The sequence below is a fragment of the Lissotriton vulgaris genome, chromosome 2_1 (genome assembly GCF_964263255.1).
Source record: "Lissotriton vulgaris chromosome 2_1, aLisVul1.2, whole genome shotgun sequence".
Lineage (NCBI taxonomy): Eukaryota > Metazoa > Chordata > Amphibia > Caudata > Salamandridae > Lissotriton > Lissotriton vulgaris.
Genome location: NC_141687.1, coordinates 1,856,651,260 through 1,856,666,281, shown reverse-complemented (window position 1 = coordinate 1,856,666,281; position 15,022 = coordinate 1,856,651,260). Strand labels below are relative to the sequence as shown.

General features: G+C 45.2%; 1 protein-coding gene across 2 annotated transcripts in view; it reads right to left on the bottom strand.

The window, feature by feature from the left end:
• Positions 1-14,350, bottom strand: part of LOC147733417 (uncharacterized) — a 164,193-nt gene extending 149,843 nt beyond the window's left edge. The window contains exon 1 of one of the 2 annotated variants that reach the window (XM_086958033.1): positions 14,179-14,350. In XM_086958033.1, coding sequence (XP_086814159.1) covers positions 14,179-14,288 — 110 coding nt within the window. In that variant the 5' untranslated portion in view covers positions 14,289-14,350. The remainder of the gene's footprint in view (positions 1-14,178) is intronic. The other variant, XM_086958034.1, reaches the window with a different exon arrangement.
• Between the last annotated feature and the right edge of the window lie 672 nt (positions 14,351-15,022).

The window sequence follows — 15,022 nt, the reverse complement described above, 5'->3', positions numbered from 1 at the left end:
GGGAACAGAATGTCTGGGATCATCGACTTCTGACTAGACCTCACACTGAAACTAAGCTAGACATGTGGGATGAACACTCGCTGGACACCCATCTATTTTGTAATGACCCATAATGGTGGCCAGGAGTGATGTGATCCGAGAATGGAACAGTACTGGGGTTCAGAGGGTGGATGATTGGGAAAACAACATGGACAAGTGTATGAGAGCGGAAGAACAAGTCTACAATGCACAGGCCTGTCTAAACAAATTTGAAAAATCTCAGGTGCGTGGAGGGCCCCGTGTGAGGACATGGACTGAGACTCTAGGGCAGTGTGGCGGCAGCCTGCTGCCTTTGATGCCCTGTGGGGGCGTTTTCCCCAAGAGAGCAGCATGATCGAGGGGGTGGGTGACCAGCCACAGACCTGTAGGGCAAGGCTGATGATCATTAACTAGAGCCCATTGTGACTTACTGGGAAGAATATGTTTATTTGATTGCTATGTTATGCTTAATTGGGGTGGAGACAAGAGTGGGGTGGGTATGTTAGAGGGATGTTTTATTGTCATTTTACTCTGAATCTCAACAAAATATTTAATGATAATTACAGTGTATGTGTAAAGAATTCTAGGACCACATTGAGTTTGACATGCATTTGTAAAGAGGAAGATTTCTGCATTTTAGAGTGATTGGGAAAAGAAGTTGCACTTTCTCCTTTGACTACATTTATAAAGTTGTTCTGCCTTAATGTACTCTTCTTAAATGCATACGGTGATTCTTGATCACAGCATGCAAGTCCGGATGCAGAGGGATTACAGTAAACTGGCCAGATGAGGGATATAGGAAACCTTTCTCCTTCTGCATGCCAGACTGCTTTTTTTCTGAGACCGAGACTGCTGTATTGGGTTTTGAAATATGCTAAGTGAGAATTTGTACAAGAGAACGAAATGTCTAGCTGAAGACTTACACTGCTGTTTTTACTTCAACAGAATTAGACCAAACTCAAATTGTATTGGTCTCAATAATTTATTATGTTAACTATTTTTTACCTGGTTTAAGGAAAACCATTTCATTTCGTTTTGGAAAACAGAGTTTAGGAAACACACGTTTTGTTTATTATTGAACATATAGACAAACTAACACAATAATCTAAAGAAATATTACAAATAAATCAGTTACAAATAAGTTCCAGTATTAAATCAATCAATATTTTCCCAGCAACACTCCTCTCAGTTTCTGATTGTGTTAATAATTCATGCGAAGGTTGCTGACCAACGGGAACAAAAGTTCAAGCTCGAAGGGTGCACAAACTTCAAAATATGATGAGGGCGATTCGAATGCTACCGATGGCAACTTTGAACGAACTTGCTGTCCTCTGCTAAAATGCTAAAATGCACGAGACCGCAAGAGGATGCTGGTGAAAGACATTATGATTCACCCCTCAATCTACTGAGCTTTTGTTTGATCCATTTGACACTGAAGACATCATCCACCCTCGTTCCTCAGACTAGCTTTCTTCAGACAAAATGGTGGCCTATGTTCAATAGAGGCTCTGTAAAAACCTTCCAAAGGAAGAATGAATCCTTCTCAAAGTGGAATACCCTGGCCCTTCGCTAGAAGAAAATAAAGTAGCCAATATCCTAGAGAGAGAGACATGTAAAGCTTTCTTCTTTTTCGGGTAAATACTTCAAAGACCCTAAAAAGGTTATCATCAGGTACTGGCAGGCATGTCAGGATAAACTGCTTGACCTCTCTGGACCCCTTTAAAAAATGTCAGACTTGACCTTCTCAGCCAAGGAACAGGGCACTCCTATCAAACCCGACCTTGTGACAGAGTGGGTGCAATGGGAACTTAGCTTGTTGGGCAACACGAATTGCTCTCTTTCCAAAAGAGAGGTGCAGATTGATTATCTTGCGCATATATGCGACTTAATAACCTAAGAGACAGATCAAGCTGCTGACAGCCCTTCTTTTCAGGAATTCTTTCGTCAAAGAAGTTATGAGGTTTGTCAGTACCTTTACCTGCTGGCTGAACTCCTTTCCAGTCTTTTTTCAGAGTTTAGCTAAGGAGGTAGGCATAAGGGGAGATTTCTTCTTCTGTTGCAGAGCAAGATCATTCAAAACGCATGGGTGCTGTGGCTAAGACAGAGTAGCGAAACAGTTCTGGGCTGCTTGAGTTTCAGTTCAAGTAGGAACGGGTACGGCAGTTCGAACTGGACTGTTCCCATTGAAGCAGGGCAAGACTGATTTGCAAATGGATGTGACCAAAATAAGGTGGCATGATGTGGCTGAAGGAGGATACCCTTGCAGCAGTGGCATTAGCTATGCGTTCTGGGTTTAAAATATGCTGAGCAAATAGGGAGGGAGACAAAAGAGGGGGGGTAGTGATCATCTTCAAGGTCTCCTGGGACATAGCTTCCTCAGCATTATTGAATATGGGCATGGTCGAGGGCCTACATTTTTGCATCAAGACTAGACCTACAACCTCTTTCTCAGGCCTGTTGGAATATAGGCCTCCAAACTGCCTACCCAACATACACCTGGAACTATACAATTATATTGCACAGAAATCCCTCTTATGCTCTAATTTTACTGCATTAGGGGATTTTAATCTGCATGTAAACGATCCCACTTGTGTTCAGGCAATGCAGATGGTCTCCTCGCTGGAAGGCGCAAATTTGTCCCAACTTGTCAAATTCCCTACCCACAGAGCAGGGCATACCCTTGACCTGATATTTTTTAATTTCTCGTCCATGAAAACAGAAGTGCCACACCAGGTGGTTTGGTCGGACCATTTTCTTATTCCTTTCTCTTTTAACTTGGCAAAACCCGACTTGCCAGATACTTTCTAAACAGAAACTGTAAGAAGCTGACAGCTGAATGCTTAAGCCCAATTTTGTTAGCCAGCCATCCGCCCCGATCTCTAGACCCTAATGCAGATACTTTGGTCCTACATAATTGGATTGCCGCGGCAGGAGAATCGACGGCACTGCCAGAATGACTAAATCCATGAGGAAATCGTCCTCAGCTCCATGGTTCTCTGAGTCGCTTAGGGCCATGAAAAACAAGTGAAAGCGCTTAGAACGACAATGGAGGGTGGATTATGATGCTTCTGCCAAAATTACATATAATAAATCCTTGAAGGTAATGCACAAATTCATGAAGGCGGCAAGGAGAGATCACATTGCCAAGTGCATTGAGAGCCACAATATCCAACACAAAACTCAATCCGGTTTCCGAGCTGGGTTCAGCACAGAGACAGCGCCATTAGAGGTAGCAGACTCAATTAGAATGGCATTGGATTCAGAGGCATCAGCCATGCTGGTGCGCCTGGATCTCTCAGCATGCATTCGATACAGTGGACCACTCTATACGGACTCAAAGTCTCCTGGACAGCGGGGTTAATGGCACAGCCCTGGCCTGGCCGAAGTCTTTCCTCCACTTGCGCACTGAAAGGGTGGCCCTACAACCGCATCAGTCCACCCGCAAGCATTTATGGTGTGGGGTGCCATAGGGGTAGGCCCTAAGCCCGCTGCTGTTCAACATATATCTGGCACCTCCATTCACTTTGATAGCCAACTGGGGAGTGAAGGCAATTTCTTACGCCAACGACACCCAGCTGGTTTTCCCTTTTAAGGATCAGTCCGAAGACTCTTTTAAGCGCTTTAAAGGCTGCTTAAAAGATATTGCAGGCTGGATTAACAAAAACAAACTTAAATTGAATGCTGATAAAACTGAAGTGGTGTTCTTCGGCAACATATCTTGGCTTCCGGTAACCAAGAGAATCAAATTTAAGACCTTGACCCTTGCTTTTCGGACATTTCATGTAACGTGCCCTTCGTATCTGAAACAGAGGCTGGGTTTCACCCCGCTCCACCCAATGGTCAATGTTTTCTGTGTGGCAGGGAGGAACCTTGCTGCCGGTGGGGAGGAGTGTCAAACTCCACACACCTGCTCGACCCTCTGTGCAGCCCCGCCAGGCAGGCCTGGCTGTCGCCCCTTAGTACACTGGCTCAGCATCCTCGTCCACTCCTATTCAATCAACCACTCAGCTCTGCTGGGCCCCAATCGTAAGCTGCTGTCCTGGCGCCTCAGCTCCACCAGTGCACAGGCTGGTCTTCGGTGCTGCCAGTGTAACACCCACTCCTCGTGGCAGCCTAGCAGGGCCGTCCTAGTAATAGCTAGAGAGATGGAGGCGGTGCCTGCAAGAACACTGTAGGTGCATGGCCCCACCTCAGCTCGCACCAATGACCATCCTGTTCCTCATGGCTGGCCCCATGTCTCGTGAGCCCGCCTGATCAGATTATGGTGAGGATGTTTTGGGATTTCACCCTTTGGTCACGAGAGCTCTACTAAGGTGTGACCATGTTGGCCGATGCCAGACCATGCCCCCTTGGATGATAAATTTATATGCTGAGCAGTATCTTAGAGGCAACAATACCCACTTGAGACCAAGTCTAGACTTCACGACCAACTCCTTCTAATCTCCATGAGATGAAACAATTCTGGGGTTTCACTTTTTTTTTTTTAATGGGATTGGTAAGGACGCCCTCTTTAGCTTTATTTTGGTCTATTAGTCCCTTGATGGCAACTGCAATTTTTCCGGCAACTATGAGCCAATATACCTATTTGCTTCTACAGCAGATGCTGCATTTTGGAAATAAGTCTACAGCGTTGCCTTGAGATCATATGGTTTATGACCATCTCTTCAATATTCGGCTGCCCTGGACCATTTAGTTGGCCACAGGAATGGATCAAACCAAAATCAATAACAGTCCTCGCAAGCAGCCTCATATTGACCTTGGTTTGATCTGTTCCTGCTGGGGGCACTAGGACCAGCCGCACAAGTGGTGTTTAAATCATGACACATGGGAGGGAGACTGTGTGGTGGAAATGTTGTGGATCCCTGCATATTCGGAAGTTTTTGTAAAAAAGATGTAAGGAATATTCCTGAATATAGGCAAAGTTTTAGGTTTGAAGGGCATTGTGGGTAAGAAAACTTTGGGCCATCCACACGAGTCACACCACACTGGACTCCCCTGTGTACCTAGTTTTCAGAAATGCCTGGGTTTGGGAGGATTCCTTGGATGGATACCGAGCCAAAGCTCAAAAACCGCAGCTACCCCATTGCCAAATCAGGTTATTTTCGTGCTAGGAAACGCTGATGATGCTTCCACGCTGTGTTTTGGGCCCTTTCCTGTATCTGGCACTAGACCCACCACACAAGTGAGGTACTATTTTTATTGGAAGGCTTGGAGAGTGCCGAGTGGTAGCAAATTTGTGGATCATCGCAGATTACAGAAGTTTTCTTCACCGAAATGTGAGTAAAATGCAAGTTATTATAAGAAAGTTTGAGGTTTGCCAGAACTTCTGGGTAAGAACACCTGGTGAGAACCAAGCATATCAACCCATCCTGGACTCCCAGGTGTGACTAGCTTTTTAAAATGTGCTAGCCCGGAATACACAGCTACCCACATTGTAAAAAAGGGTCATTTTTCAGTGGAAAAAAGTACTGTGCCATGTTTTGTTTTTGGCTCTTTCCTGTCGCTGACACAAGACTACCCACATAAAATAGGTACCATTTTTTTTTAATCAAGATACTTAAGAGGAATGCTGGGTGGTAGGAAATCTGTGGTTCCCCGTACATTCCAGAAGTTTTCCTCAGAGAAATGAGAGGAAAATGTGAGCTTTACACAAAAGTTGAGGTTTGCAGAGCTTCTGGGTGAGAAAAGTTGGTGGTTGCCACGCAATTCATCCTGCCCAGTACTTCCCTGTTTGCGTCTAGTTTTCAAAAATGTGTGGGTTTGCTACATTTCCCTAAAAGCCTGCTGAGCTAGGACTCAAAACCAACAGTTAGCCACACTGCAAAAAAGGATCAGTTTTCCATGTTTAGTTTTGAGTCCTTTCTTGTTGTAGGCACTACGCACACATGTGAGGTACCATTTTTATCGTGAGACATGTGACAACTCAAAATTATAGAACATTTGTTATTACCAATTGGATTTCTCTGCATTTTTGCCTTTCATAGGTAAGGCAGTGTGTAAGAAAGGAGACATTTTGAAAAATGCTTTGTGAATCATGTTAGTATGGGTACCCAGATATTCTGTGATGTACAAATGAACACTACTCCTTAACTCAGTATCTGGTGTACATTTTAGAAATATACAGATTTAGTTCATACCAATTTTTCACACATTTACCCCATGAATTGCTGTATACTCTGTACACAATGAAAAACCATGGTATGGTGCAGCTCAGTTGTTGGCACTGAGTACCTCAGAATCTTGGAAAATCTGCAAACCCTATACATCCCCCGTGGCCAGAGGGTCCAGCGGACAAAACAGTATATTGCATCTGTAAATTGTGCATCATGACAAGAAGTTACAGATAAAAACATTGGCACAAACAGCTATTTTTCCTACTCAATTTCAATATTTTTTATTTTAACAGTTTCTTTGGGAAAACCTTGAGGGATCTCTACAATGACAACCTTGCTGAATCGGACTTTTGTCTACTTCTCAGAAATCTATAGCTTTCCGGGATCAATCATAGATTTCACAGCTGCTTCCACTTTTAAGTAGGTTGAAAGCACAAACCTCAGAGGCTACCTCTCTGAAAAAATTGCCAAAACTGTGATAAAAAAAAAGAAAAAATTCTATTCAGCTCTGCATGTTTTTGAAAGCTGTGAAGATGATGACTGTAACACAGCAAACCTTTTGCTGATGCCACTTTAAGAAGAAAAAAACACAGACACTTTTTTGTAAATCACAATTTTTCTATTTTTTCCCCAAAAAAGTCAACACTATATTTTGGCTATTTTCTCAGTCATCTCCAGGGAAATCTACAAGTCCTGTGTACCTTTAGATTCCTTAGGATGTTGGTAATAAAGGGAGCAAATTCAGTGAGGCTAACTTATGTGGGGAAAAAGGTATGGAGGCCTAAGAGCAAACTTCCTCAAATAGCCACAAAAGGGCTCAGCACTCAAGGGCAGTGTATACCAAAAGTGTGGGTCGCGACTCTCAATTTTGGTGGTCCAAGCAATAAATAAAGATACCTTTAAATTCTGTATTTATCTTGTCATATTTGCTTTGCTTCAAAGACCTAGGTCAAATGTCAGGCTATGTCTTCGGAAACATTAGTGCTTATTTTTTTTTCATGTGGATTGGTGTTTACAAACTTCTCTCACTTTGCAGTCAAAGAAAGAAAAGTAAAATGAATTGTGTGACACTCTTGCTGGCGTACAGAGAGTGCGATAGGAAAGCCTGTCATTTTTTGTAACACTCAACAAATTTTAAATAGCTGTAAATAACCTGTACGCACTCAGCAGTTAGGAAAGCAAAAATGAAGCATTTTGTTTGTAATTCTAAAGTGTGATGAAAGCAAAGCTGTTAATAGGATCAAAATAAATAAATACCCCTTTGTGTGCAATATAGTTTTATCAGTAAAACTGCATGTCTGTGAAAATTTAGTGGCAAATTCAATGAAAAATGTGCGGTCTTTAAATGACTGAGCTGCCACACATATCTTTAGTTTTATTTAAGAATTACCCACCTCATGCCAATTAAAGTTACCTAGGTCATGAAAGTTTGTTGTTCAAAATGTGGGTCATAGTTCTAATCAATTTAGGAAGCACTGTTCTCGGGAAAGGCTTAGCAGCCATGGGCTTAATTAAAGCAAGAGAAAGAAAGTATAATTCTCGCCTACATATCATTAATATACCTGAAATGTTTTGTTTACGAATGCTAGTACATTTTTGATAGTTTAAGCAGATATAATACAGGTTCTGTCCATATACTGAAATCTGGAAATTGCTTGATTGTGATGCAGCATGTGAGCCATTATTTTACCTAGGGGATGCTCATACTAATCCTATCGAATCAGGCGGTAGACTACCAATTTCAAGGCTAGTCTCCAGTCTCCCTATTCCTGCATGCAGAAACCAATTTCCTCGTAGGGACTGGTTTAGTGAGACTCGTAGTATTCACTGCCAGTAACGTGCTCCTGCAGGCCAGTGCATACCATTTTTATTACGCTCTCTCTGTCTGATATATATATATACATATATATATACATATATATATACATATATATATATACATATATATATACATATATATATACATATATATACACATATATATACACATATATATATACATATATATATACATATATATACACATATATATACACATATATATACACATATATATACACATATATATACACATATATATACACATATATATATATATATATATATATACACACACACACACACACACACACTTTCTCCGTGCAGTTAAGGAGAACATATTTGCGTTTCTGATATTTGATCCTGCAGCAGCACACTTTCAAGTCCCATACATGACAATAGACGCGATTCAGGTCTCAATAAAAGTCAACGGGAGAAATACATTCACCTTACATTATTTTTTAAATCTCCCACTTTCCTTTTCTAAAATGTTGGCATGTGTAGTGTCGCGCTCTAGTCTACGGCCGTCAACGCGCCTCCGCGTTGCGCACGTAGCTAGAGCGTGAGACGCGCGCATGCGCAGTTAGAGGGAATTGGAAGGCGCGAACTAAGTAACGGCAGTTAGCGTCCGGAGCTTGTCATGGTTAGACGCTCGGCGCTCTATGGAAAACGATATTTGTACAAAGCTGAATAAAACCCTTAGCAACTACAGTTGAGTCTCTGTGCACTGTGTGGGGGCAAGGAACAACATTACAGTGGCGACGAGGACTGGGATCAGCCCACTGTCTCCACACTGCCTCACAGAAGACAGCAATTCCAGACCAGTGTACACCATGTACCCGCAGCAGAGCATTTTCAAACCATAGAGCGTGGCAGCAGCAACCAACCTGCACTGTAGACTGAAGGGTGCACCACCTCCAAGCAACTTGGCAGAGGAAAAAGTCGCAGACCACTGAAGCAAGGTCAGTGCTATCCCGGAGTGCGGGGAGGGTCCTTCAGCTAGTACCGTGGCAGCGAAAGGAGACACCCTGAACACAGAGGAGGGCGAGCAATCCCTCAGCCTCCCTCAAGGCGCTAGTGACAGCACACCAGGCAGCCCGAGTGGTCCAGGAGATTCCGCAAGGGGGTTGGGATCCCCTAGTGCGCCAGGCAGCCCAAGAAACCAACCAGGGGCGCCCAGGATCGCGCACAGCATGGCCAACCAGGCATCCGCACTGATGGCTCCTGTCCCCTTCCTACCCAGACCGGGTGAACCCCTCATGAAGTGGGAAGACTGGAGGGAGTACTTCAAAAATTACGTAGAAGCTCTGGAAGACAAGAATGGGGAACCATACCCCCCTGCTCGAAAAAAGGGGCTGTTGTTGCACAACCTGGGCCCGGAAGGGGTGCGTGTGTTTGCGAACATTGTACCGAAAGAACGAGACGCAACAGAGGACGATGTGTTCAAGAACACTTTGGAAGACCTAGACAACCACTTTCGACCGGCGGTCTGTGTTTCCATTGACCGTTGTAACTTCCAGCAAAGAAAACAGGAAGCGGGAGAATCGATAGATGACTACGTGGCAGCTCTGCGACGCCTGGCCATCACTTGCAAGTATGGGCAACTTCAAGACGAGTATATCAAGGACCAGATTGTTATGCACACAACCAACAAGTCTGTCCAGGACAAACTTTGGGCGCAAGGCGAGGCCTCGCTCAAGGACGTCATTGCTATGGTCAAGAAGGCTGAGTTGTCAAAGCGCTGTGCTGATGCCGCAAAAAGGGAAAACGCCCATAAACAAATGGTCAATAAAATCGACGATGCCTCAGCGACATACAAACACAAAGGGCCCACAGGAGAACAGAGGCAGGAGACGAGATGGCCAGGGAAGCAAACTGGGTCAGGACGACAAAACACGGACAGCAAGTTCACGTGCTACAGATGCGGAAGCACGGCCCATTCAGCTCAGGACAAACGGTGCCCGGCGTTCCACGCCAGATGCGTGTTCTGTGGCCTGGTCGGCCATTTTGAGAAGGTGTGCCGCAAGAAGGGGAAGAAGTCCATGGTCAAGTGCATGGAATCTACACAGTTGGAAACTGAAGCAGAAGAAGATATAGAGGAAAACTGGGTTCTGTGTGTGGAAGGTCAGGTGCTGGATGTAACTGGAAAACGCTCAGACAGGCCACGCACAGACATGTTCATCGGAGGAGTAAAGGTGCATGTAGCGGTTGACTCAGGATCCCCTTGGACAATAGTACAACGATCCGTTTGGGAGGAGGACTTTGTGCCAAAGTTAGGGCTGAAACTACACCCGCCGAACATCCGTCCCATCTCCTACACAGAAAATACCATCCCCATATTGGGTTTCCGCCCTCTGTTGTTTGAATTCAGAGGTAGAACAGCCACATGCAAGCTGTATGTGGCGGCGAAAGGACCCTCATTACTAGGGTGGAGAGACCCTGGAGATTTAGGGATCAAGTTAGATCCTGGTGGCAAGGAGCAGATCCTGCTGACGGAGGAGGGCCAGTCACCCCAACGAGAAGAACTAAAACAAGCTTACCCCGATGTCTTTGGAGGCACAGTGGGAAAATTAGACAAGTTTGTACACAAAATAATACTCAAGGAGGGAGCCCGCCCGGTTTCGCACAAGGTCAGGAACATTCCCATCTCCATAAAAGAAGCAGTACAAACGGAACTCCAGAGATTGGAGCGACAAGGTATCATCGAGCCGATAGACAGTTCCGAATGGTTGGCTCCATTGGTTGTCGCCAAGAAACCCAATGGGAATGTCCGTCTATGTGTGGACTTACGCGAACTCAACAAGTGCCTGATAGTGGAAAAGTTTCCTCTTCCGAGGATCGAGGAGATGCTAGCTAAAACGAAAGGAGTTTCATGGTTTTCCACCATCGACCTCACATTGGCATATCACCAAATCGACCTGCACCCAATGAGCAGGAAATACACATCGTTCATCACACCATTTGGGTGCTATCAGTTTCGACGCATGCCCTTTGCGTTGGCCTCGGCGGCCGCTGTGTTCCAGAAACTGAAGCATCGCCTGTTTAAAGACCTGCCAGGAGTCCAATATTTTCAGGACGACATCCTTATAATGGGAACCAACAGAGATGATCACGACAGCAAACTGACCAAAGTGCTCACTGTACTACAAAACAAAGGCCTCACGGCAGAGTGGAGCAAATGCAAGATAGGAATGCCATCTGTCACCTACCTAGGACACGAGATTGGGAGTCAAGGCATATCACACAAACGACAGAATGTGCGGGCCATCAATGATGCGAAAGCACCCATCAACAAAGAAGAAGTTTGGTCGTTCCTCTGGATGGCCGAATACTACAGTAAATTCGTAAGACACTTCGCCACCAAAACGCATAAGCTACGCCAGCTCATCAGAGACAAATCGAAGTTTGAGTGGGACGAGGAAGCGCAGAGTGAATTTGACGGACTGAAGAAGGACATCAGCGAAGCAGTGCCCTTAAGGGGTTATGATCCTACAGGTAACACCATCCTAACAACAGACGCCAGCGACAAGGGGTTAGGAGCAGTGCTCGCTCAAGAAAGAGAAGATGGCTCAGTGGAAACAATCAGTTTTGCATCTCGCGCCTTGTCCCCCACCGAACAAAAATATAGTGTCATCGAGAAGGAAAAGCTGGCAGTCACATGGGCCATGGGAAAGTTTAGGCAATTCATCTGGGGCACCAGGTTCAAATTACAAACCGACCACAAGCCGTTGGTCAAAGTCCTGACGTCGTCTGGCCACGATACTGCCACACCGCGCATTGCAAAGATGACGCTCAAACTGTTGGACTACACATACGATGTGGAGTATCTACCTGGGACGCAGAACAAAGTAGCCGACTACTTAAGCAGAGCTTCCGCCATGGAAAACGCTCCGGAAACCTCGCCAGACACAGATGAGATGGAAGCGGACATGGTCGACGCAGAAACAACGATAAGCAAACAGGAATGGGCCGGCGCGTACACGCAGGACTGTGAGGTGGCAGAAGTCAAGCGATATCTCACCTCCGGTTGGCCTGAAAAGAGGAACCTAAAAGCAGAACTGAGAAAATACTATGAGATTTGAGAAGAGTTGTCGCTAAGTGACTCAGGCATATTCCTGTACAGAGGAGACAGAGTGATACCCCCAGAGACCATAATTCCAACACTGTTGAAACAACTCCACGAGGGGCACCTGGGCATCGTAAAGACGAAAATTAGAGTGAAACAGATGTACTGGTGGCCAGGCATGGACAGTCAAATAGAAAGACAAGTAAGAGAATGTGTTCAGTGCCAAGGAGCTGACAAAATACTCAGACCACTGAGGCCTGCGCTGGGAGAATTCGACCGACCCCAGAACCCGTGGGAGAATATTGCAGTGGACATCCTAGGACCCGTACTTGACAACAGAGGAATCAACAAATACCTGTGCGTAGTCATAGATAAATACTCCAAATGGCCCGAGGTTGATGTGCAGGAATCCATGGACACAGACACAGTACTCAAATTCCTCACCGCACTGTTCTTGAGGGAAGGAATACCAAAGACCATACTGAGTGATAATGGGCCACAGTTCGTCTCAGATAAATGGGTCAGATACATGGCAAGGAATGGAATAAAGTCCAAGCACACAGCGATCTATCATCCGGCCTGTAATGGACAAGTAGAACGGTTCAACCGAGTACTGATGGGGTCGATACAGGCCGCCATAATGCAAGGTAAAGATTGGGAGACTGAAGTCCAAAGCATGCTATGGGCATACAGGATTACTCCGACAGCACTAGGGTACAGCCCTTTCCAGATCTTAAGAGGTCGTTTCCCATTCACGAGAGACAACGTGGTGTGGAGAGAGAAAACTGTGACCAGCAAGTGGTCTCCCGCAGTAGTACAGCACAATTTGGAAAGAGCACAAAGAGTGTATGCCGCTCACTACAACAGAAGACGCAACACCAAAGAGGCCTTGCTGGAAAAAGGGGAATGGGTCAGGGTCAAGCTCCCTACCCTTCAAAAGAAAGGGGAAAGCAAGTACAGTCAACCCTTACAAGTCAGAGAGGTGCGTGGTCGAGCAGCATTACTAAGCGATGGCAAAGTATGGTCCCAGGACCGCATGGCAAGAGTCAACAGGATAATGAAATGGCCGGAGGCCGAGGAAGAAGAACTGCAAGGCGGAGGAGAAATGGAAACACAAATAGGTAAAACTATCAAGGAGGAAGAGCTCACGGAAGGACAAGAAGAAGGTAATGAAGAATCACAGACACCAGCGGAGGCAGGAAACAACGAGGGCCCGACTGAGGACACAGGGAGCAGCAACCAGGTGGGCGCAAGGAGTCTCCCCGATGGGAGCAACAACGAAGAACACAACCTGGTAAGGCGCACCCGCATGCGGAGGACAGTAACCCTGCCTTCCCGGTTCAGAGACTATGACATGAGAGACATTGATTAGGACTCTAGAAGTTGTTATTGTTTGGATAATAAAAGGGGGAGATATGTAGTGTCGCGCTCTAGTCTACGGCCGTCAACGCGCCTCCGCGTTGCGCACGTAGCTAGAGCGTGAGACGCGCGCATGCGCAGTTAGAGGGAATTGGAAGGCGCGAACTAAGTAACGGCAGTTAGCGTCCGGAGCTTGTCATGGTTAGACGCTCGGCGCTCTATGGAAAACGATATTTGTACAAAGCTGAATAAAACCCTTAGCAACTACAGTTGAGTCTCTGTGCACTGTGTGGGGGCAAGGAACAACATTACAGCATGTATGGCTTGCACTGCTGTTACTGAGCTATTCTTAATGTTTTTGAAGCTTGTAAACTACTGCCCATAATGTACCTTTCTTGTGCCTTAGCGAACCTTTCTAAAACATGTAACCGTATAAAAATCACAACAAATAGCTTTAATAATGAATACAGGGGGAGGACCAGGTGTATGTGTTGCCTACGCTCTGGGGTTGATTTCGGTGCCTAGCTGTCACTTGACACATTTAGCCAGTCTCTGCGAGGTTTTAACAGATAACATTTTGCGTTTTAAGACTTTTAAGCCTATACCGATTAATGAAAATAAAATCTGCCAATTGCTGTATAGAAAAAGCGGCCGGCTTAATTTAGAAAAGTAAATAAATACATAAACAGTGTGCAGCTGAAGGTGTCACGTGACAAGGAGAGCCGAGCGATCCGATGCCGGTGTCCTGCCTTACGATCTGTTGTCAATGGATTCACATTTGTATAATGAACAGCGCATCCTTACTTCGTGCAGGGAGACCTGAAACTCTCTTTCTCTCCCACGAACTGCCAGTTGCTGTTGCTGACCACCTCCCGCAGGGCGATCACCAGTTCCTTCTGGACACCCTCTTCCATTTATATGCCGCCTGCCGCTAGAACGTGCAGAACAACTAAACGAACTGGCGCCTCCCTCTGGCGGCCTTCTTGGACAGAGAAGTTTTTCTTGATACTCAACATACGGCGGCCATCTTTGAAAAGGATTGGTTCCCCCCAGTCTCTCAAGGAAGCGACCGACTGTGCTTAGTGTCCACAGGTGGGTTCTACTTTAACTAAAGAAATTCCATGCAGATGTGTTTTTATTCATTTCACATTTCACATCTGTACATTCTAAAGCAATTTACTGCTCACAAGTCTAAAAAATAATAACGACCAAACTAAACTAACATGGGTCAGCGCTACCAAGAGGGTCTACCAAGGAGATACCATAGAACCTGTCAGAGAATGTCAATGAAGAAATACGTTTAATTACAGCACGAACGTCACCTAGAGGTGTATTGTGTTCAATAAATTCATGGCACAGATGGAAAGGCGTAAATTAGTAGGTTTTGTGAAAATACACGTAACTCAAATAATCGATATTATTCCTTCCTCGAGGAGAAATATGGCAATTAAAGTGATCGTTCAGTGGAAATAAAAAAAAATTGTATGGTTTATATAAAGTCACATGTAAACATGCACAATCTAAAATTCGGTAGTCTTCTAATTATGGATGTTGCAAAGCCTTGTACAAGAATCTGTGGGGCAGATTCCCTGTACGCCACATTTGCGCCACCGTTGCATCACTTTTGTGACGCAGCGACGGCGCAAAG